The 21,970-nt window shown below is 39.7% G+C and overlaps 1 protein-coding gene and 1 long non-coding RNA gene across 22 annotated transcripts in view; one reads left to right on the top strand and one right to left on the bottom strand.

The window, feature by feature from the left end:
• KCNMA1 (potassium calcium-activated channel subfamily M alpha 1) overlaps positions 1-20,361 on the top strand; it is a 459,278-nt gene extending 438,917 nt beyond the window's left edge. For 12 of the 21 annotated variants that reach the window (XM_083146230.1, XM_083146235.1, XM_083146234.1 and 9 more), the window contains 3 exons: positions 2,401-2,625; positions 14,948-14,967; positions 18,273-20,361. In XM_083146230.1, the coding sequence (XP_083002356.1) occupies positions 2,401-2,625; positions 14,948-14,967; positions 18,273-18,427 (400 nt within the window). In that variant the 3' untranslated portion in view covers positions 18,428-20,361. Of the gene's footprint in view, positions 1-2,400; positions 4,078-14,947; positions 14,968-18,272 lie in introns of those variants that run through there. The other 9 variants (XM_083146231.1, XM_083146249.1, XM_083146247.1 and 6 more) reach the window with 4 other exon arrangements.
• LOC146007698 (uncharacterized) lies at positions 1,001-17,456 on the bottom strand. The gene is made up of 5 exons (XR_014444387.1): positions 16,253-17,456; positions 14,916-15,048; positions 12,170-12,280; positions 3,490-3,572; positions 1,001-2,652 (listed from the first exon to the last, which is right to left on the bottom strand). It is a non-coding gene; the product is annotated as an uncharacterized LOC146007698 (long non-coding RNA).
• Positions 20,362-21,970: the final 1,609 nt, after the last annotated feature.

The following is a 21,970-nucleotide window of genomic DNA, read 5'->3' as shown; positions in this document are numbered from 1 at the left end:
TATTTTGTTTCTGTGCAGGGAAAATACTGACTGCATGATTTTACACTTCAATATAGATCTCACTTTGAAGAAAAACCCCACCCAAATCTAATTCTCTCTGCACAAGTTACATCTGCCCCACCCGCAGTGCACATGGTTTTGTCCATCTAAGAAGGATTTTGTCAGAAAGAATGGACTAGAATAACCCCCATTGTGAGGCAGAAACTCATCGCCAAGGTCCAGCTGATTAGAGTGTCCAAAATGGATTACAGGAGTCTACATAAGTTTAGTCGACTATTATTGTACTGTTTGCTTCTGTTTAACTTTTAAGGCCCATACACACTGGGCGATTTTGAGCTGAAAGACGCTCAAACTTCATGTTTTGAGTGGCTTACAGCTCAAGGCCGCAAAGTGAGTATGGTCTGGCGGTGAGCAATGATGCATGCTCCTGCATCATTGCTGGGAAAGCCACTTATCTGCTGTTATTACCAGTAGATGAGTGGCTTCTGTCTGCCCCTCACTGACTGCGCCGGGCAGGGGGAAAACTGCTCAGTATGCACTGAGCGGCTTTCCCCCCCAGTGATGACAGCGGTGGTACAGACATGTGCTAAATGTTTGCTCCTTGTCCTCAATGCCTTCTTCCCCATACAAGTCTAAAGGTGCCCATACACGTACCGATTACCCGGTACTTTTTGTGCTAAAATAGCATCGCATCGCATGCACAACAATGCTATTTTAGCACAAAAAATACCAGGTAATTGGTACGTGTATGGACACCTTTACACATTCTACGGAAAACATTTCCAATGTAGCATCTCATTTATCTGGGAATTACCTAAAATCCATGCAGACTAGATTTTACAGATGGTAATAATAAACAAAGCACTTTTGTTACAATAAGATGGGCCTGGTGCAGTCTTTCAAAAAGTAAATAATCGTATTGGAAAATAAAAAAATGTGGTTTGTGGTGCGCTCAAATGTAATATGTAAAGCAATCTATTATGATCAATTGGGTATCACATAAAGGTTTATTAAATCTCATAACATGAGATATATGGATAATAATAAATAGTAATATAAAATGCAAAATAAAACATACACAATCAGAATTAAAAATGCATAACAGAAGGACAATGGAAAATATACGTAGACAGGTCCCGCTTGTTCCTAGTATTGCTCTCCTCCAGTAGTTAGATGTGGTATGTCACATTAGAGTCCATGGTAAACTGGTAGGGTGGGGTCCATTAACCTGGCTGGATGCCTTGTTAATTGTTTCCACTTGTGAAGAAAAGTTTTTTTATGACTCACGTTCGGGATAGGCTCCAAAAGTAAACAGGTGGTGGTGTCCAGTTGGTTAGCAAATAACGGTTAGGGGGAAAGCTGGTCCAAGTGGGGTAAATCAATCAAAAGTTTCCAGAGTCCAACAAGGGAGTGTGGCTTTGCCTGATGCCATCGTCCTCAGACAACTTTATCAAAGGTTTATCACACCTTTGATAAAGTCCCCTTGTGTGAGCAGCTGGCACAACCACCCTGTATTGTCACTTTGGTAGAAAAAAAAAAATCGCTGATCAGTATGCGTATTCCATGCCAGTATGCTCGGGTTATGTTAATATGCCTAACCCTATCCTGTCCTCCCACAGCCTAACCCCTGCTGCTGCTGATCTATGCAGGCATATTCAATGTCAAAATCAACTGCCAACATTGTGAATGATTGACATTTTGACTACATATCAGTTTCACCATATGACACTTAAAATTCATCAAATTCAAAATGATGTTTAACCATTATTTACTATTGACGAATGAATGTTAATCCTAGCTTTCATTCCTCAATAGAATATAATAGTTGGTCATCATTTTGGGTTTAATTTTTTATGTAGTCAAAATGTCAACATTCATTCACAATATTAACCGTTGATTTCGAGATTGAACAATGACCACATTGGATTCTAGAAACTACAGAATATCAGTATAGCATCTTGCCAGATTGGGCATTGTATAAGCTTAAATGAGTTTCTTCATTTCATTTATACTTTCAAAAGTAAACAGGGGCTGTCTTTTAAATTTTGTTACCAATCAAATCATTAAAACTTAGAAACGAGTCGCTGCTAATTAACAATGTTACCCCATAATCTGCCTGAATAATTTCTCTTTATGTGGAGATAGAATTTTCTAGTAATATTCAGATTAATGCAGTTTTCTAATACTACACAGAATGCGGCTGTAGTTTGAAATATGAAAATTACAAAAAAAATGAATTACACATTTAATGTTACAGTACATTAATAAACCTCTGAACTTTTTTAAATATTTCATTTAATAGCAGCAAATGAACCACTTTATGCTTATAAACTATAACAAAACCTGGAAAACGTATTGATCTGGTCATTTCAGAGACAGTATCTCTTTTTTTTTATGTAGGTATGTAATAACAAATCCTCCTTACGAGTTTGAGTTGGTGCCCACGGACCTCATCTTCTGCCTGATGCAGTTCGACCACAATGCCAGCCAGTCTCGTGCCAGCCTCTCCCACTCCTCGCACTCTTCACATTCTTCTAGCAAAAAAAGTTCATCTGTTCACTCCATCCCAGCCTCTGCTAACCGCCAGAACCGCGTCAAGGCTCGCGACACCCGCGACAAACAGAAGTACGTGCTGGAAGACCGACTGTAACACTGTGGGAGGAGTAGATGGGTTACTGAGGACAGAGGGGGTATTAATATAGAATGATTAACTAGTAACTGGTAATAATTATCCCCTTTGTGCAGCAATATTTTAAAGACTCCAAGACCAGCAAAGAAGGTATTACATTTGCTAAACCCTACGCAACTGCTATAGAAAACAAACAACAAAAAGGTTTAGGTTGATAGGACTCATATTCAAGTTTACTTCAAATATCTGTTCATTTGCTTTCTCCCACACCCACCAAAAATAATTGACACTTTATTGGAGCGGTATAAGTGACTAATATGCTAGGGGTGTAGCTGTAGATACTGGTCATATAGCCAAAGGCTATAAAGGGTGTAAAACACATATAAGCCACAGAACTGACATACTACGCGAATGGTAAAAACATAACAACTGATGTGTGATTTTGTTTCCCATGTGTGCATCCATTCCCCTGTCGCATCAGTGTCAGAAACGCAGCTCTACTACCCTGCCTCATATACACTGTCCTTCATTTGTTTTGGTCATGAGTGCATGGCTGTTTCTGTTTACTGATCTACTCATTAGTGTCACCCAACCATTCCTATAATCTATAGCTCAAATGTTATATGTTGTGAGCTTTGGAACCAGTCCTAACTAATAGATGACCAAACAGAAGCACTCAGTAAGCCACGTGCAGAATCTGGTATGTACTTATCAGTTCTACTATATATACAGTATATGTACAATGAAAGCCTGTGTGGACCAGAACAAATAGAATTTCCATACAGTATAAGCATGGGTTCATAGCCTAGTGGAAGCTGAAACAGAATATAGGTTTATGCAAACTGCCAAAGAAACCTTACCTGATTTTGATGCGCCATTCGCAGTGACTGTGTGACGTGTATAACTTAGTCTTTGAGACAAGCATCTGCTACTGGCGGTAGCTCTGTAAATGATAAAATTGAGCTATGTTATTTAAGTGCCATTAAGTTTCTATGGGATGAACACCGTCATTTATTAATGTCTGTAACATGCACCTCTAATATTTAACAGTATTTGTTTGCATGTAGTATTTATTATCCTCTTACTCTACCAAGTTGGTAAAACTTTTGTAATACAAATCAAGCTATGGAAAGCGTCATTGTGCATTTTTTAATTAGCGATGGAGAGTTTTCATTTCTCTGATATCTGCTTGCCTATAAATTACAACAGATCGCTTTTGGCAGAGGATATTTACTTTTAATTGTTTATCTAACTATTCTTGCTTTGTCTAAATGGCAAGTTTGTGACAAGGGGTATGTGACCAATGGTGCTGTTCAGGGGCGAGGGCAGAGGAGGTGGCACTGTGTTACTGTCTTGACTGTTTTCTTTGGTACTCTTTACCTAGAACGGCGCCCGCGATTGGCATCACGGGTAAAAAATCGCGGCCATCGCATGCACATAAAAAACGGGTGCGACGCGATGCCCGCGATTTTCCCATAGGGATCAATGTTAAAAGTTAGATTGGACGCGATTTTAGTGTTAAATGCCTCAATGCCCGCGATTTTTACATAGGAAACAATGTTAAATGGGCCACAGAGCCCTAATAGTCCCCCTGAAGTCTTAAATGGCCCCCCCAATTTTTAACGCCACCCCACGATCAACGTGAACCCGAAGCGTGGCGAGCGGCGGCGGTACGCGTCCTCCGACCTTTTCATACCCCCACTATCCACGTCGGCGTGGAGTTGAGAATAGAATAGTGTGGCGAGCGGACGCGGATACCTGTGAAGCCCGCGAAGGGACGCGTTTACCTGTGAAGGTATCCGCGTCCCCTCGCTGCGCTCGCCACGCTTCGGGCTCGGTGGCTCGCTGCGCTCGCCACACTATTCTATTCTCAACTCCAAGCCGACGTGGATAGTGGGGGTATGAAAAGGTCGGAGGACGCGTACCGCCGCCCCTCGCGGGCTCGCTGCGCTCGCCACGCTTCGGGTTCACGTTGATCGTGGGGTGGCGTTAAAAATTGTGGGGGCCATTTAAGACTTCAGGGGGACTATTAGGGCTCTGTGGCCCATTTAACATTGTTTCCTATGTAAAAATCGCGGGCATTGAGGCATTGAACACTAAAATCGCGTCCAATCTCACTTTTAACATTGATCCCTATGGGAAATCGCGGGCATCGCATCGCACCCGTTTTTTAGTGCATTCGATGGTCGCGATGGGCGCCGTTCTAGGTAAAGAGTACCTTTTCTTTTTTCCAACTTGGCACAGGCACATAGGAATATAATATATTAATACTAGGCATCCATAGAAAGTGCCTGGCATCAGGCTTGTGTATTATTGATACACACGGGGTGCTGACCTCATGTTATGGAGGATGAATGGTAGTAAAGGCTTTATACAGTAGCTTCTTCAATAGATTTGGCAAAGGAAGAAAGAGAGAGTATTTGGTCTCTAGGGTCACGGGTCACGAGAAGTGATAGAACATTGAGTCGGAAGCTAGATGGTTAGGAGTATTTTTTTTCTCTTTCATATATTTTTTTTCCTTATACTGTCTTTGCCACATGTTTTACATAGTCAAGAGAATTATGTGTTTTGATTGGTATCAAAACACCAATCAAAATGCAAAATTGCACTACATAAGTCAGTGCAATTTTATTCCAGGAGTGTGGTACTCGCTACATATGAAAATGTGGTAATAATAGATTCCGCTTTGGTTGCACGGATTGAGTTTGTGAACAAAAAACATCTTCCTGTTAGGGTGGAAATGGTCTTAATGTTTTTATTAGTGTAAACTAAACTTGTTTGTTGTACAAAATAAGTGGGAAAAAGAGTTTCCTCCAGGGACTCTGCAGGAGGTGGTAGGACTTATATTTATAACCAATGTGTTATATCCAATACATATGCCAATATCATTTTCATATAAATATTATTATTATTTTATTTTGAAATATGTTTACTGATCCTGACCGTACAAAGTAATTATACTGCCAGGTCTTTTTTTAACACTAAGCAATGGATTTTTTAAAACCCATGATTATGCTTGATATATTTAAAAGGACAGTATTAGTAAATGCAAAATCAGGCTTTTTTTGTTGTCCTAAATATTGCAAGTAAAATCTGCAAAAAGCAAGGGTTTTAAAAAATACACTGGAAATATTTCCCTCGAAACTGAAATGTTATGCTTATTTTTCCCAACGTAGCTGTTCATTCAGAGTACTATGCGGTTGCCCAGGCAGGCTTGTTTTAAATTGTGCTACAATGTAAGGTGGTTTGGGAATGGGGCTCAGTGGGAAACACTACTTTTTTTTTACATGTAGAAAATGTAAAAACTACTTTAGCGGATCTGTTTACATAACTATGGTCTAGTTATAGTTTGATATGGTAACCTTTATGCAAAGTCACTTTTTAGTTATAGTCAATTACAGGGAACCTGGTGTAACCAAGTGCCTTATTTCAGCGTGACATTTCAAGTTCCCAAACATATCTCCATCTGTTACTCCATACATTATATTATGCTGTTATAATATATGCAACGTAGTAAGTAAGTACACGTTACAAATTGTTTACTACACAGATAGTGTAGTGGTGATCGGTGTGTGGCCATTTGCTAGCAATATCCTCTAAGCTTATGGCCGAAAAAGCAATCTTATAGTATCTCTACATAAGCAACAAAATGAACAAAGCGGTCTTAAGACTACACACTAGACTACTCTAGCAGCCACCACCGATATAGTTATAGTTATAGTGATACACTGAGCGATAACGGTAAACGATACCATTTAGTGATGTCACCAGCACCCGCTGTACATGTGGGTCATTGTCTATATAACCAAATTGTCCTGCATCTAAATAGCAAAAGTTTTGCAACTCCAGATGGCGCCAGTGAGTCAGAAATAATCTTATAATAGCAAATAATAGTGATGAGGGGGAAATGCAAAAAATACTTCCTTTATGCACAGTGGTCAAATTCCATATGCGGAGTATCTCTGTCAGGTGGTAAACTCCAGTATATGCAAAAAGAAAGGCTCAAGATAGTGAAGCCAGTTTTAATACACATATACATACATGGACATAAAATACAAATAAATGAAAGATGATGAATCCAGCAAAACAAAATCCAGCAATCAAGTAGCACAGGTACAATTACCGAATATAGTATCAGAACTGGGTGTTAATCAGTTGGTAAGCTTGGTATAATAGTCACCAGTCTGGTCCCGGGTAGCAGTCCTGGGTGTAGAATACCGGAGGTAAATTCCTGGTGTCTCCTTGAGCTGGATCAGAAAAAGCTGCCACTTCACTCTACCAACGCGTTTCGACCTTATATTGAAAAGGTCTTTCTCAAGGCTTGTGATGTGGCATGGGCAGCTCCCGTTTATATAGTGTGTCCTTAATTGAAGAGATCAGTGGTGAACGAGCGTCCACCTTCCTTCCCCGCTGTCACCGCTGATCGCTTCCGAGTTCGCGTCGCGTCACTTCCGGTATGTGGAACTCTACTTCCTGGTTCTCCGTGATGGAGCGCACCAGGGATAACGCGATAATCAAAACTTGTCCTTATTGTTGCCCCTGATCCGGCATTATAATCTCTTGGGTTAGCATTTAACATTGTAAGCCCGCATTAGGGTGCTTATACAATTTTAAATCGCATCGTATGGCATTGTATGCCATATACAATGGTATACAATTTTAAATTGTATACCATCGGGTGCCAATAGCATCGCATACCATCGCATGCCTTATGGTCTGCGATGCGATGGGCGCAGTGATAGTACACAAGTACCAAAGATGCTACTCGGAAAGGGCTTTCTGATTGGTATCTTTTACTATATATTTTTTAGTGTGGACACTCAATACCATTAACAGTGTATGGTCCCATGCATCGTTCATTACCTTATCATTACCATCATCGTTCATTATCGCCCTCTATGAACGTGAACCCGAAGCATGGTGAGCGCCGGCGGTACGCGTTCTCCGACCTTTTCATACTACCACTATCCACGTCGGCGTGGAATTGATCTTATATAGTGTGGTGAGCCACCGAGCCCGAAGCGTGGCGAGGGGACGCGGAATACATGTAAAGTAATACGCGTCCGCTCGCCGCGCTTCGGGCTTGGTGGCTCGCTGCGCTTGCCACACTATATAAAGTCAACTCCACGCCAACGTGGATAGTGGGGGTATGAAAAGGTCGGAGGACGCGTACCGCCGCTGCTCGCCACACTTTGGGTTCACGTTTATAGTGGGGGTGCATTTAACATTGTAAGCCCCCATTAGGGTGCTTATACAATTAAACATCGTATAGGGGGCTTATACAATTTTAAATCGAATCGCATCACAGTGCATCAGGTGTATGCCATGCGATGTAATGCGATGCGATTAAAAGTTGTGCGACCAAATATCGTGGGCGCCGTGCTAGTACACAAGTACTGTATCTTTTACTATATTCTCTAGTGCAGTGGTGTCAAACTCATGGCCCTCTAGCTTTTGTGGAACTACACATCCCAGCATGCCCTGCAAAAGATTTTATATAATGGATTGCCAAAACTATGGCAGGGCATGCTGGGACGTGTAGTTCCACAACAGCTGAAGGGCCACAAGTTTGACACCACTGCTCTGCATACTGTAGAGCCTTAGAATTTTGCAGCATTTTACACTATAGTCAGCAACTGAAGGTTTACAAAAGTTGTTTAGGGTCTCGCATGTGATTGTCATGTATCCTCATACACTGCACTGCGAGATACCCGGCAGGACAGCTCTCATAATGTCTGCCATTATTTTTTGCTAGAAATGCTGCTTTGTCTCATCGTTGAATAGGATACACAAGCAGCTTCTGCATATGAACTGTAACATTAGTGTTTTCCAAGAAAACACTGTAAAGCAACACAGAATATCACATTGGTTATAGACATTGGTTATAAGCTGCATATCATTTTAATCAGTAGAAACATCCTAATGGCGTAGCCATTAACTAAAAAAGTTGCATGACTCAGCACTGCCGGGTTGCACCACGACTAGGAGGGCTGCGTAATGTGACTGTAGGAGGACACATCTGCATGATATTGATGACATATCCATAAATCAGGCTGCTATAACTACTACAGTATTAACTGGTGAATTAGATTCAACACGTGGTGTAAAATAAAAAGGCTTTTGCATGGCAACATTTGCATAGAAAATGTCACTGCAATAAAGTCATGAGTGTGTTTGCAGTAAGCTGAATGGGTTACTGCATGTGAGGTTGTAAGTGTGGACAGTTATTACAGAGACCTTGATTGTTGTTGTTGTCTTTATACAATGGGTATGTTAATGGTGCTATTCTCTAGTTCTCTAGTATAAAGTACTAGATGTCTGTAGGGTCTTTTAAAGGCCAAAAGTTATGATGCCAGTACTGTTGGTGATCATGAAAGCAATAACAAAGTAAGAGCTGATCTAAGTATGTAAATAATTCTCACATCCCACTTGAATTTCCAGATATGTGTAATGCCAGTGTAAGACTCTCGCAGCTTTTACAATCTCACGGCGCCCGATTTCATCTAAATCGCATACGATATCGCATCCCATTTATCGGCCGATTTTTTTTTGCTGATGCGATTTTGCTATCGATTTGCAGCCGATTTTTTTGCAGATTTTCAGCCATTTCCTGCCGATTTGCATGTTATTCCATCCTTGCACACCCCCAGGTACTATGCAATGGTATGCCATGGTATGCGATGCGATGTGATGTGATTTTCGAGAAAATGCCCCTGATTGTACATTTAAGTATCACATAGCATTGCATGCCAGCAAGTGGACCCCATTAAATGCACCCCATTGTTAACGCCACCCCCACTATTGATAGTGAAGCGTGGCGAGCGGCGGCGGTACGTGTCCTCCGACCTTTTCATACACCCACTATCCACGTCGGCGTGGAGTTGATTTTAGATAGTGTGGCGAGCGCAGCGGATTACTTTACATGTTTTCCGCTTCCGCTCACCACACTATCTAAAATCAACTCCATGCCGACGTGGATAGTGGGGGTATGAAAAAGGTCGAAAGGACACGTACCGCCACCACTCGCCACGCTTCGGGTTGCCGTTGATAGTGGGGGTGGTGTTGACAGTGGGGGTGCATTTAACATTGTAAGCACCCATCAGGGTGATTGTACAATTACAAATTGAATCGCTTTGCATGCATCACATGCCACTATATGCGATGCACTACGATGGAAATCAGTGGTGTGCAAGGTGTGCAATGATGGAACAGCATGCAAATGAAAAATTGGCCGGAAAAAGGGAAAAATCAGCCGCAAAATTGCATCCGATTTTTGCATGCGATTTGCGGCCGATTTCGTGGGCTCCCTGATAATACACAAGTACCCAATCTCTTCCCTGACTATAATGATCTTTATTAAAATGATCACACTACAGCAATATCTTAAAGCTGGGTACACACTAGGGGTGAAATGTAATAGGGTGGGAGAATCAGAAAGTGAGAGATTGGGTAAAGGTGCCCACAGACGCATCAATTATCTAATGCGTTTTGTACTTTTTAAGTACAAAACGCATCTTATGTACAATTATCGGGTGGTGTTTATGGGCTTGTGCGATGCGATGCGCATTCCCGGGAGCCCGATATTGTATGTCTAAAAAAGTACGTGCTGCACATACTTTTTAGACTACATCTGAAAATTAACATTACAAACATGGGTTCATCACATCACATCACATCTTATGCATCCAAGTGCACATCTCATAGCAAGCTGGAAGAAAAATTGTATAGAACCATTGTACAGTCAAAAACGCATAGCACAGTAAAATTGATGCGTCTGTGGGTACCATAAGAAATTTCCAGTCAAACTGGTGTTGTAGTGTAAATGATTGCCGCTTTAACAAAAACTGGAGATTTCTTACCAATTCTCTCACTTTACGATTTTTCCTATCACCCTATGATTTGCCTAATTCCAACAAAATATTTAAATCGTCGTGTGTGTGTGTGTGTGTGCGCTCTATTTGAGCACTCCTGCAGTTGGTTTTACATGCAGCTCAATCTGAGGATATGAGAGAACACTCCTAGATGTGGTGTTGTGCAATATTGCACAGTGTGTGAGTGTGTGTGTGTGTGTGTGTGTGCACTATGGGCCAGATTCAGTAAAGCAACAAAAGCAAGTAATTTTGTGTCTGGAACAAACCTGGTTGCTATACAATGGGAGCCAATACATTTATATGGTTTTTCTGCAGTTTAAATACTGGCACATTTTGCATGTAGCCTACAGATTTATTTTTCAACTGCAATTTAAACACACCCCACCCAAATCTAACTCTCTCCACACGTTACACCTGTCCCCTTGGATTTGCCCATTTGCATGCTTTTTTGCTTTACTATTAAAGATCAATCAGGCCCATTATCTTTTGTCTGAGAGTACAAGGGAAAAGTTGTCAACATTGTATCATTTGTCCGTCGTCTAGTTTATACCTTCCTGTGACACCTATTATGTAGACTATATACTGACAGCCATGTGAAGTAGAACACTGTTAAAGAAAGTGATCAAAATTTTATTTGAAAACAGGAAAAAAACCTTGATTATTTTATTGTTATCGTGTAGTAGTTATTTATTACTGTGATTTACTGTGAGGAATGTAACATTCTCTAACTAGAACAAAAACACATACTGTAAGCCAGCATGGGTGTGTGTAACAACACTAGACAGTAATATTTGTATACAACTGATATTTACCAAAAATGATTAATGTAAAGATGTATCTTTGTGCCATAAGTATTTGATACCATATGTGCCAAACCTCCTCACTCCTCTAATGCCTTTAAAAGGTTATGTGCATGTGTACAGTGTATCTGTGTTTGCATGAATGTACATGTTGCTGAATGTTTTTGAAGTATTATAAAGATGTCTATTTAGCGTAACAGAAATCTGTAATTAGTGTAGTTTTCTAGCTACATAAATTCTCATTCACTATCTCTGCAATTGATTGCATTGCTAACATACTATGGACCTTGGCCACTAAGTCATAAACCAGCTATGAGCAGTTATATTTTTGTACTATGATGCTAAATGCATGAGTTAGAAGCCAAAGATCCATCTAGCTTTGTCTTATGAACAACTCCCAGTCAGGACTAGACCAAAGGAATCAGCTGAGCCGATTTCTAATGGAGATACAGTGTAACATATACTACCGCATTTCTGGAAGATACAGTGCAATGTGGATTGGGTTTTGTATAGAATTTCCCTCCCTGGTATTGTGTCAGAGTCAACGAGCTTGAATCCTACACAGGCAGGAAACAGCATATAAAAGAGAATTGTGGGGATGGCTACTATCTGTTAGCCTCAGTACTGTGTAACTCAGGGGTGGTCAAACCGGTCCTCGAGATCTACCAATGGTCCACGTTTTCCAGGTTACTGAGCTTGTGCACAGCTGTAGTCGTTACTAACTGTGTCATTTTAAAACATGCTGCATTCATTCCTACTATAGATCCACTTTAGGTTGCCTGGAAAACATGCACCGTAGGTAGATCTTGAGGACAGGTTTGGCCACCCTTGGTGTAACTCCTTCTGAAGATGGCATTAGCTTGTCTCACCTATGGGTGATGCAGCAAAGGCAATCCCTTAAAGGTTGCACAGCTCCTCGTCTCCATTTTAGTCCCGAATATGTTTTGTGGGCCATATGCAGTGAATAAGCCTGGTAGAACCTAGAAGTAGAGTTATGGTCATTAGAAATGTGTAATTGGCTCATTATGTACATTCTTTATTATGACTACTGACTTTAGAATAACTTTTTGGTTTGGCAACGATAATTTGCTTAGTTTACAGGATAGACGTTTTAATTGCATTGTATTTGCTGTCTGGAGAAAATACTATACAGTAGTGCCAACATCACACAACGTCTCCAAAACAAAACCGCGCAGTGCCTTATTGCACATTAGCTGGTGAATCATCGGTTAGGCTTCACACTCTGGACACATTGTTGCACGTTTCCAAGTTCTGCACACATATTGTGTATGTTCTGTAATTCTGTTAAAGACATTTGAGAATAAAAACAGATAAACTAACTTTATACTGTAGTATTTGTTCTGTTTTTTTTTTTTTTTTAATGGAGGTTAAAGTAAACCTTCGTCTGTGCTATAGAACTACTGTTTAACACTGTACACAACTGGGTCAAGTCTCCACTATATTCAGCCTTAAAGTTCTTGCATCGTCCCAGTTCTCACATTACTCCTACGTATCTTAAACTGTATTCTTATTATTGACTATTCTTTTAAGAGGAAATATACACTGTTCTTTTTCCTATCAGTTCAAATCAGTTTTTCAAATTATCCATCTATCAGGTTTTGGCTATTTAAGCTAAAATTATGGGACCAAATATACCATCATGTGGTGATTTGGTTGATTTACACCACAGTCGCCCATAATTGAAGCTTACAGTACTTCAACCCCCGACAGGCTGCATATTTGCTCCCATACAGTACTGTCTAGGAAACCTAGTCCCACTATGAGCATCATATATACTTGCTTAAATTTTCTTTTTAAGGGCCAGATGTATCAAGCTTCAATAAGTGATAGAGTGGCCAACTAGTGGCCTATCATTTTTCAAACCCAGTCTGTAACATGACAGGTAGGAGCTGATTGGCTGGTTGTTTATCACTTATCAGTTATCACTTTTTGAAGCTGGTTACATCTTGCCCTGAAGGTTTGTTCGAAATCTTGAACAAGGTTAGAAATGTGTGATATTTAGTTTAGTGTGTAATTGGTGTATAACAGGGATTTAGACATTATGGGGCAGATGTATATACTTGCTTAAATTTTCTTTTTAAGGGCACATTTTAACAAGAGATAAATTCAATTCAAGAGATTAACATCCAGCCAATCAGCTCCTTACTGACTTTTTTCAAACACAGCCTGTAACATGGCAGTTAGCAGGTGATTGGCTGGACGTTTATCTCTCCTTATCACCCTTGCATTTATCTCTTGTTAAGGCTTAATACATCTGCCCCTATATTTGCAGTTGCTGCTGATAGTAATTGACAAAGGCTGGTGGGATGTACAGTATCGTGCTAAGTGATATTAAACCAGCTGCCATTCAATCGGAGGTGAACCATTCAGTGCTTATGTGCTTGTTGTTATGTGGTGCCATTTGCTGAACTTCAATACTAGGGGCAGCCATTAGCCATTATGAAAAAAGATAAATGAAGTGTAATAATAGGAGACACACTTAGAAAGTTTTGTAAGCCTGAAGTCAGGTACAGTCATTGTTTTGTAATGTACTGTTTAATCTCCAAATCTGCATTATATATTATTTGGTAGATTTTATAGTTTTTTGTAGGGCATGAGTATTTCCCAGCTCCACATGAGCATTATACAGCTTGACAATGACAGGAAGTAACCAAGATTAAAAGTAGCTCAGTAGATTCTAAATAACTGTAAATGTTGCAAACACAAGGTTTTTGCAGTGGCTTTTGTCCCGTGGTGTTGTAGTTATTGGTAGCTGTTTGTTAGGTCCCACATGACCTATAACATTAATTCTGACAAGGAAATATAACATAAATTCTGCAGAGACTGCACAGCAAGTAACAATATTGGAAGCATTTATACAAATGTGTTGTTTAAGGGGGTTAATTATCACAGTTTGGAGAGAGATAACAGTTTGTAAAATGTAAGGTGGAAGCTGATTAGCTAGTATCTCTCAGACTGCTTACAAAATGACAGTCTTAAGGTGGCCATACATCAGAAAGACCTGTCTTACAATCACGATTGTGTCCATCTTTCTCTTCAACTTCCCGACAGTCATTGGTGGTTTTTGGACACACAATGTACTCACAATCTGTCACACAATCCGTCATACAATCAGTAGAGATTGTACGATTGGGTACAATATCTTTCTGATATATGGCCACCTTAAAGCTGATTGGTTGGTGCTTTTTCTCTTTATCTGTCTCCAAGTTTTGATAAATACCTCCATCACATCAGAAATATCAGGAAGAGAGAAGTGGGTATTTTCTAATGAAAATTACATTAAATGAAATTAAAGTGACTAATCGTTCTTTGATAAAACCGATATTTTATCGATTAAATAAGTTCTGCATTCATAGGGGAATTGTATTGAGGTAAATATCTGAGACATTACAGACACACAGTAGATTTGTACCAGTGCACAGAGCTTTTAGAAGCAGTAGCAATGCTATATATTGTGTCGTGCTACTGGAACCAGGGTAATTAAGCTACTGGAACAAGATAATAGCATAAACAATCAGAATGTAATACAGCTCCACCCACCTAAATAACATATGCAAGGATTGTAACTGTGTAACAGGCTTTGGAATGACTCACATAGATTACTTCTCTCTCTAAATTGCAACAAGGACGAATAGAATGGGCCAAGGTATGGATCACCCCAGTTCTGCATGCACTAGAGGCTTCTATGGGCTTCCTCCTCCTTCTATAACTCTGTCCTTGTGAAACCCTGTGTGGAACAATGAATAACATGTAGATAGCAGATATATATATATATATAATGACAGAGGTCAATCAGTCCAAGCCCCTTTACTGCTGGAAGGCTATGACTATGCAATGTAGTGTGGTAGTAAATGTTTCTATCTAGGACACTACAGGCTGTTCCAGCTGCCAAGGGGTTCCCATTGTGTGGTATTTTCCTGTTTATATTATTGTGTTCTGTGTAATTTTGTTCTACTTTGATTTCAGCTTTTACCGAGTCCTAATCTGAAGTGGCTGTTCTGTCGCTACTGTCTTTATGTGGCTCCTCATTGCCAGCTTGCTTGCCTTCTCGCATGTGACCTTGTGCTTTTTTGATTGGTTGTCTTCATTTCAATACCTTCCCTTGCCCTTTGTCAGTTTCCATTGCCATATCATTTTCTGTGTTTGTTTGTGTGTTCAGTTACACCGTGTAGACAGGGACAACCTATTTGGACAAGTCTAAAATGCAAAAAAATAGCTTTGTTTCTTGCATTATTTAAATCAGAATTATAATTTTTAGTCTGCATCTCTTACAAATTCCAATTTGACCAATGGTTACCTGTCCAATGCCCTTTTATGTTTAATAATAGTAAAGTCAATGTGCATATTATACTATCTGAAATATATACACACATGCACACATGGAAGCTTTTTCAAATCTCACGTCTATTTGGTAGATTCTGCTTTGTCATTCATGTGCAACATTGCACAGTGGGCGACTGAATCCAACAATAACAACACTTAGGGCCCTATTCAATGCGGCCGACGAGGGAGTTAAACAGCGAGGATCACCAAAAACTAGCGACCCTCGCCGTTTAGCGCCCGCGCCAGCCGCTAACCCTATTCTATGTTCCATGGGAATCCTCGCTGTCAGAGGACGGCGAGGATTCCCCCAAACAGCGAAGCTCGCTTCTAATGCAGGGAGCCCACTGTGTTTAGCCACAAGCCCCGCTGTTTTAGCAGCCGTACACGCCATTTCCCCATCACTACAAAAACGTAGTGAGGAGGATACAGCGTGTGCAGGGGGTGAGTTGATTACTGACCCTGCGAGCTGTGACAGCGAGCAAAAAATCATTGAATACACCCCAATGTGTATTGTCAATTTGGGGGGGGGGGGGGACGGGACAATCCATCAACAGTTTCAGTGCTGGCAAGTTTTACACACAGAAATCAACCAACGTAGCTACTGTTACCTTCCTTAGCCTAGGAGATCCATGCATCAGTGTTCAGTGCTCGTAACATGAAAGGAAAACCAGGTTCTAGAAGATCACTGTTACTGGCGGCCGTTGTTTGCAGATTGTGGTTCCTATATAAAATAGATCAATAAATAAAAATGCAATAGCCCTTTAATGAAAGCAAGTAAGTTGAGAATTTTCAGAAGCGATAAACTAGTGGAACCTTTATAAGACATTTTATTAGTGATCAGAGGAGTGTGAATGTACAGCTTTAGAGGTATCTGCTGAAAATATAATTTGTTAGTAACGCAAACATTTATATTACCTTCTCCACTGTATTAAGCACACATAAAAAAACAATCCGAGGCTTTTCTCTAAACAGAAACAAAATATTTACTGACAAGCAGAGGCGACAGCATAAGCGGAGGTGTGGGTGGGGGTGTACGCGAGAAAGTAGATAAAAACTGTATTAAAAAATAATAATCCTAAACATTATATATGAAATGTGTTCATCTGATCACAGATAGGCTTTTAACACACTATCATTGAAAGGTTGCTTTGAGGCACAATTGGCTGTTCCCGAATGAAATATGTCCCACTATGTGTCACATACCCACTAAATGGCTTTTTAAATGGAGCTGAAATTATTTTGATGTGTACACATCTCAGTGTTTTAATACAACCCACTGTTAAAACGATGCATCCAGATCCGTCTCTTTAAAACCTCATTTATAATTCAGAGCCTATGATGTGTTCTAAGAGATCTGGGAGCTTTAAAAGAACACGAATTAAACTGAAATATTAGAGTTTTATTAGAGAGACAGTTAACTCTCACTATGCCTAACTGGGTAAGCTAGCAATGCAGGAGTAACTTACTGTACATAGCGCTTCCATCTTCCGTTATTATCATTAGGCATTTTACAGCTAGACGGACTTAGGCTATGTACACACTGGTGATTTGTTGCTTTACATAAAACGTGAGGCATTTTGTTTTATTGCCTTTACAAATGCAATAAATTTGCATTTATAAGTGTCTGTGACAATGCAAAGTAGTTGCCTTGTTCAAGCCAACCACTTATTAACTGCATTTAATTATATTTATAATTTCATTAAACTGAATGGAAGTGTTCAGACACAGAAATGCAAGAATCCTTTCCTAATGGTGCTGCAGCAACATTTCCATCTGCTTATTGGAACTTGCTTCAGATACGCAACCCTACCACCAGCAGTGCATAGCCTTGTACCAGCCAACCTTAGCCGAAAATAAGGAACAGCGAGAAAAAAGACATAAACAGTGTGTTAAAGGGACCCTCTGGCAATACATGGAATTGCTGCTTAATAAATTTCAGACTATTTAAATACTGAATAATATATAGGTGTAAACAGAAACATATTGTAATAAAGAGAACACAAAGTGCCAAGCCTGGAAGTTCCAAGCAGTATAATGATCAGCTGTACTGCTAAACTAAGTAGACCAGGAACAGTTACAATTTAACAATGGTGCTGTGAAATTAGATTTCTACCTGCAGGTTTCCCATCACTGCTGGTCCTCTATTTCTCACAGTTTTATTTTAGTTTTACTCATGTTTTGATTTTTCTTTTTCTTTTAATGACTGTTGAATTATTTGGCTTCCAGCACTAACGATGCCTATTTCCCTTTCTCCCATTTTATCTTTCCTTAAAACCCACCCTTCCATTCCGTTTCCTGCCTACACCCATCTTGCTGCTACTAATCTCTCCTGCTTCTCTCTCTATTTTGGCCATAATACTATTTATTTTCTTTGCTTTATTGTACTTAAACTTTTTCTTTATCATCTATTGACTACACACTATTCTGTTAAACTGGAAATCATCATTTCGTCCTGAAAATGATGTCTCTCTTATTTCTTCATTCATACCGTTTTCTATGATCTTTTATCTTTCCTTTCAAACTTTATTTCCTTCTCTAAATCTGCTCTATTTCTATATCCGCTGTCTCCCGTTCTTTTACTCCTTCCCCTGCTTTCCTCCTTTATATCCCCAAAATTTTGCCCTACAGCAGAAAAGAAATGGTATACAGATGAAATGGAAAATTCTTATCCCAGAAATATTCAGATTAAGCCAATGAGCACACACATGGCTAATCAGATCAATCAATACAAATCGACGAGCAGTTTGATACCGCCAATCCGAGAGGTCGAAGATGAATGTTGATTCAAAAATAAACTACTTAGACTTATTCACAGAACTTGAAGACATAATCCAGACTTGCAAAACAACCTAAAAACCACGAATGAGTGGTGAAAGTGACACTGCGCACTCGGCCTGCGTGTGACGTGTACAGAGACTGAAAGAAGTGTAAAATATTTAATTTATAAATGAACAGCATCTATATAGTCATGTATAGCCTCTAGTGTTTTAAATTATTTTTATTCATTAGAAAGAAGAAAATATATAAATATATATTTTTTGTCAAGTCTTTGCCCAAAAACCAAGGATAAAATACAGCCATTTCTATGGAAAAGTTATAAGAAACAAACTTTGTGTCAAATTGTTACTTACTCTAAGAACAGCTGAATCCTTTTCCTGCGGAAGACCGTGCAAGCTTGTTACTAAGACCTCACCACCGCGCACTCAACGTTCTGCAGGTCCTTCTTGCCATGGAAAGATCACATACAGAAAGTCATTGTCTTGAATTATGTCTCATGCTTCTGCCACAGAGTATTGTAAAAGATCTGGATAATCTTATTGAAATTGCTTCTTTTACCTTGCTTCGTTTCTTTCTGCTATCAGTGTCAACTAACATTGTTTAGTGTTTTTTTCACCATATCAAGGGGAAAAACATTAATTACAATAACGCAGTCAAGGTTTTTAGTAAAATATAATTCAGTTCATAAAATTTATATTCTTACATTCTAGTCACCACATAATATCACACTGGTAAGAGGTTTTTCCCTTCACATGCCCAGCTAAATTATTCTTTCTTTTTCTAAAGTAAATTTAAGTAAGAAATGAGTAAAAACATTATTGGTGTATTGGTGTTCTAAGGGGTTTCTAAAGTAAATTTAAGTAAGAAATGAGTAAAAACATTATTGGTGTATTGGTGTTCTAAGGGGTTATTCAGACCTGAGCACATGGCTGTGAATTTGGAGTCTCGTAGTGATGGCCGAACGAAAGTTGAATGACATGAAGTCGGCATTTGGGGCGGTAACTCTCCATGTTCCTTTCGTGAGTGTCATGGAAAACACAGGTGTGACCAGACATTTGAAGGCAAGTCATGTGACGTCAGCTGAGTGATTGCGCATGGATTTGCAGCTAATCATAGGGCTGCAAAATTTTTGCAGTGTTATCACAGCCTTGCACAGGGAATGATTTCACTGTGGCTGGGTAGTGTATTCCACCATCAGGAGCAATTACCCTATGCCCTGGACACAGATTTAAAAGAAAGCCACATGTGCTGCTAATCATTAAAACCCTGATCACATCAGCTTAGGAAACCTGGACTGGATACAATTAGCCTGCTGCTCTAAAACCTGGCCCGGAGAGTTCACACCATGTGAACTTATACCAGTGATGGCTAACCTTGACACTTCAGCTGTCGAACTACACATACCAGCATGCCCTGCTACAGTTGTACTATTTGGCCATTCTAAAACTGATGCAGGGCATGCTGGGATGTGTGGGATAATTCAACAACAGCTGAAGTGTCAAGGTTAGCCATCACTGACTTATACTGTCCCTGCCACAATCTTTATCTCTCTCACTATATATATCTATATATATATATATATATATATAGATATATATAGGCAGGGCTCTGCAAAGTAGCAGCCATGTGAGCAGGTCTGAAGAACTGCCTAAATTAGCAATGGCAATCAGATATGTTACTGTATAAATCAAACTTTGGGCAGTTTGGAGCATGTAGGATTGAACACTACAGGAGTGGAGAGTGATGTAACAGTTTTAGCATCCACAGGGTCATTTCTAATGTTACAACCATGATCTGCATTTACAGTAATCACAGTTTTATTTTTCCATTTAAAAAAATAAAATAAAACAAAGCACCAACTCATAATGAGCTATCCATCTTCAGTGGACTGTATTGATTAATTTTAACAAAGTTTTAAGGCTATGTCCATATATATATTTTAAACAATGTTATAGGACTACTGTCCCCTCTCACAGGAACACAAAATGTAAGGAACTCATTGTACTTTTCTATCAAGGAAGTGATTTATGGCTTGGTAAGCAGCCAAAATTGATGCCTACCAAGTGCTGAAACGCAGCCCTGTCGAACGTCCACCACCCCTCGCTGTCTAATCCCCTCGGTACCATGCGCGGGGATGTGTCCGTTAACACATACCCGCGCGCATGCTTCCGCTAGCAAGAAAAATAATTCAATAGTAAGCCATTCACTGCTTGGGTTTGCACGTGCGCAAATACACGCTTGTGCCTGCGCAGACACCCCCCCAACATCGGAATGTAGCTATTTAGTAGCATTTTCTAAGCTCTCTCACTAGATCACTTAGAAAATGCCCCTACATCGCTCCGCGTGTAGGGCCATAGTGACACTGATGAGCAGCCCCCCACATCACTATGCCTGGTGAGTAATATCCAGCATGCTGGATAGTAATCAGTCAGGGCCAGTTTTCTCAATGTAGAACACTGACCCTGACAGATCGCTCAGCACACAGAGCTGACACGTGCATTGCTCAGAAAATTGCTACTTAACAGTCTTTTTATTGCTTTTCGTTATGATTTGTTATACCAGGCATGTCCAAACTATGGCCGTCCAGCTATTGTGAAACTAAACATCCCAGCATGCCTGGTCATAGTTTTAGCATTCCCTAATATGATGGGACTTGTAGTTTCTCAACAGCTGGAGGGCCGTAGTTCCGAAATGCCTGTGTTATATTAATTCTTTCAATCAGACGCTCCAATTCTCTGTTACAGTGCATAGAATACACCATCAAGTCTCTAACTGACACTGTAAACACATTTAGTGCACTGGGCGTTGACTCCTGTAAAATGACGTGTTGTGAGGCATACTGAATTTGTGTTTCTGCTTCAGAAACAAATTGAAAATGAATAAGCTTCAGAAGCCTGTATATCTTGCAAACCGCGGGAACAGGGGTGTTTAGTCATTTATCCCAATTAGCCTCTGAGGATTTTCATAAATAAAGTCCACTAAAGAGGACTTCTGTTTTAAGCATTTACATATCACTTTGGTAGATGTTATAACTTGAACAAATGTGATTACTAGTTGTTTATACATAAAAACAGGGAAAAAAACAGAACTAAAGACAACTGCAGCAACATATTGTTATCAGCAAATAACTATACAATACTTATATTGTCTCCTAGCTATGTATCCGTAAAAAGTGTCTTACGCTTTAAAATACAGGATGTAACCATTTGTACACAAATACAGTGATGCAATAATGCTTTTATTTTACTGGTTTGGAATCACTGTGTTCAAGTTTAGGATCTGTACACAAAATATTCTTTATTCCCTAAATGGTCAGCCCTTTACCACTATGGAAGTCTCTACAGCAGTGCAGCTTACATCTCGGAGGGAATCGAGGAACCAGCTTCAAGAACCTGGATTCAGTTTAATAAAGTTTTTGTTGCTTCTAGGAAGATACAGTGTTACATTATTCTATTCACTATTTACACACAATTTTGTTTCATTTGTAACACAAAAAAGTTTACTTACTGTATAACCAATTTTATATAGATTAACTCTTTATGTAAAGG

The sequence above is a fragment of the Crinia signifera genome, chromosome 6, assembly GCF_055691185.1.
Source record: "Crinia signifera chromosome 6, ASM5569118v1, whole genome shotgun sequence".
NCBI lineage: Eukaryota > Metazoa > Chordata > Amphibia > Anura > Myobatrachidae > Crinia > Crinia signifera.
Note: the sequence above shows the minus strand (reverse complement) of the source record. Positions and strands in the feature narration are given on the sequence as shown.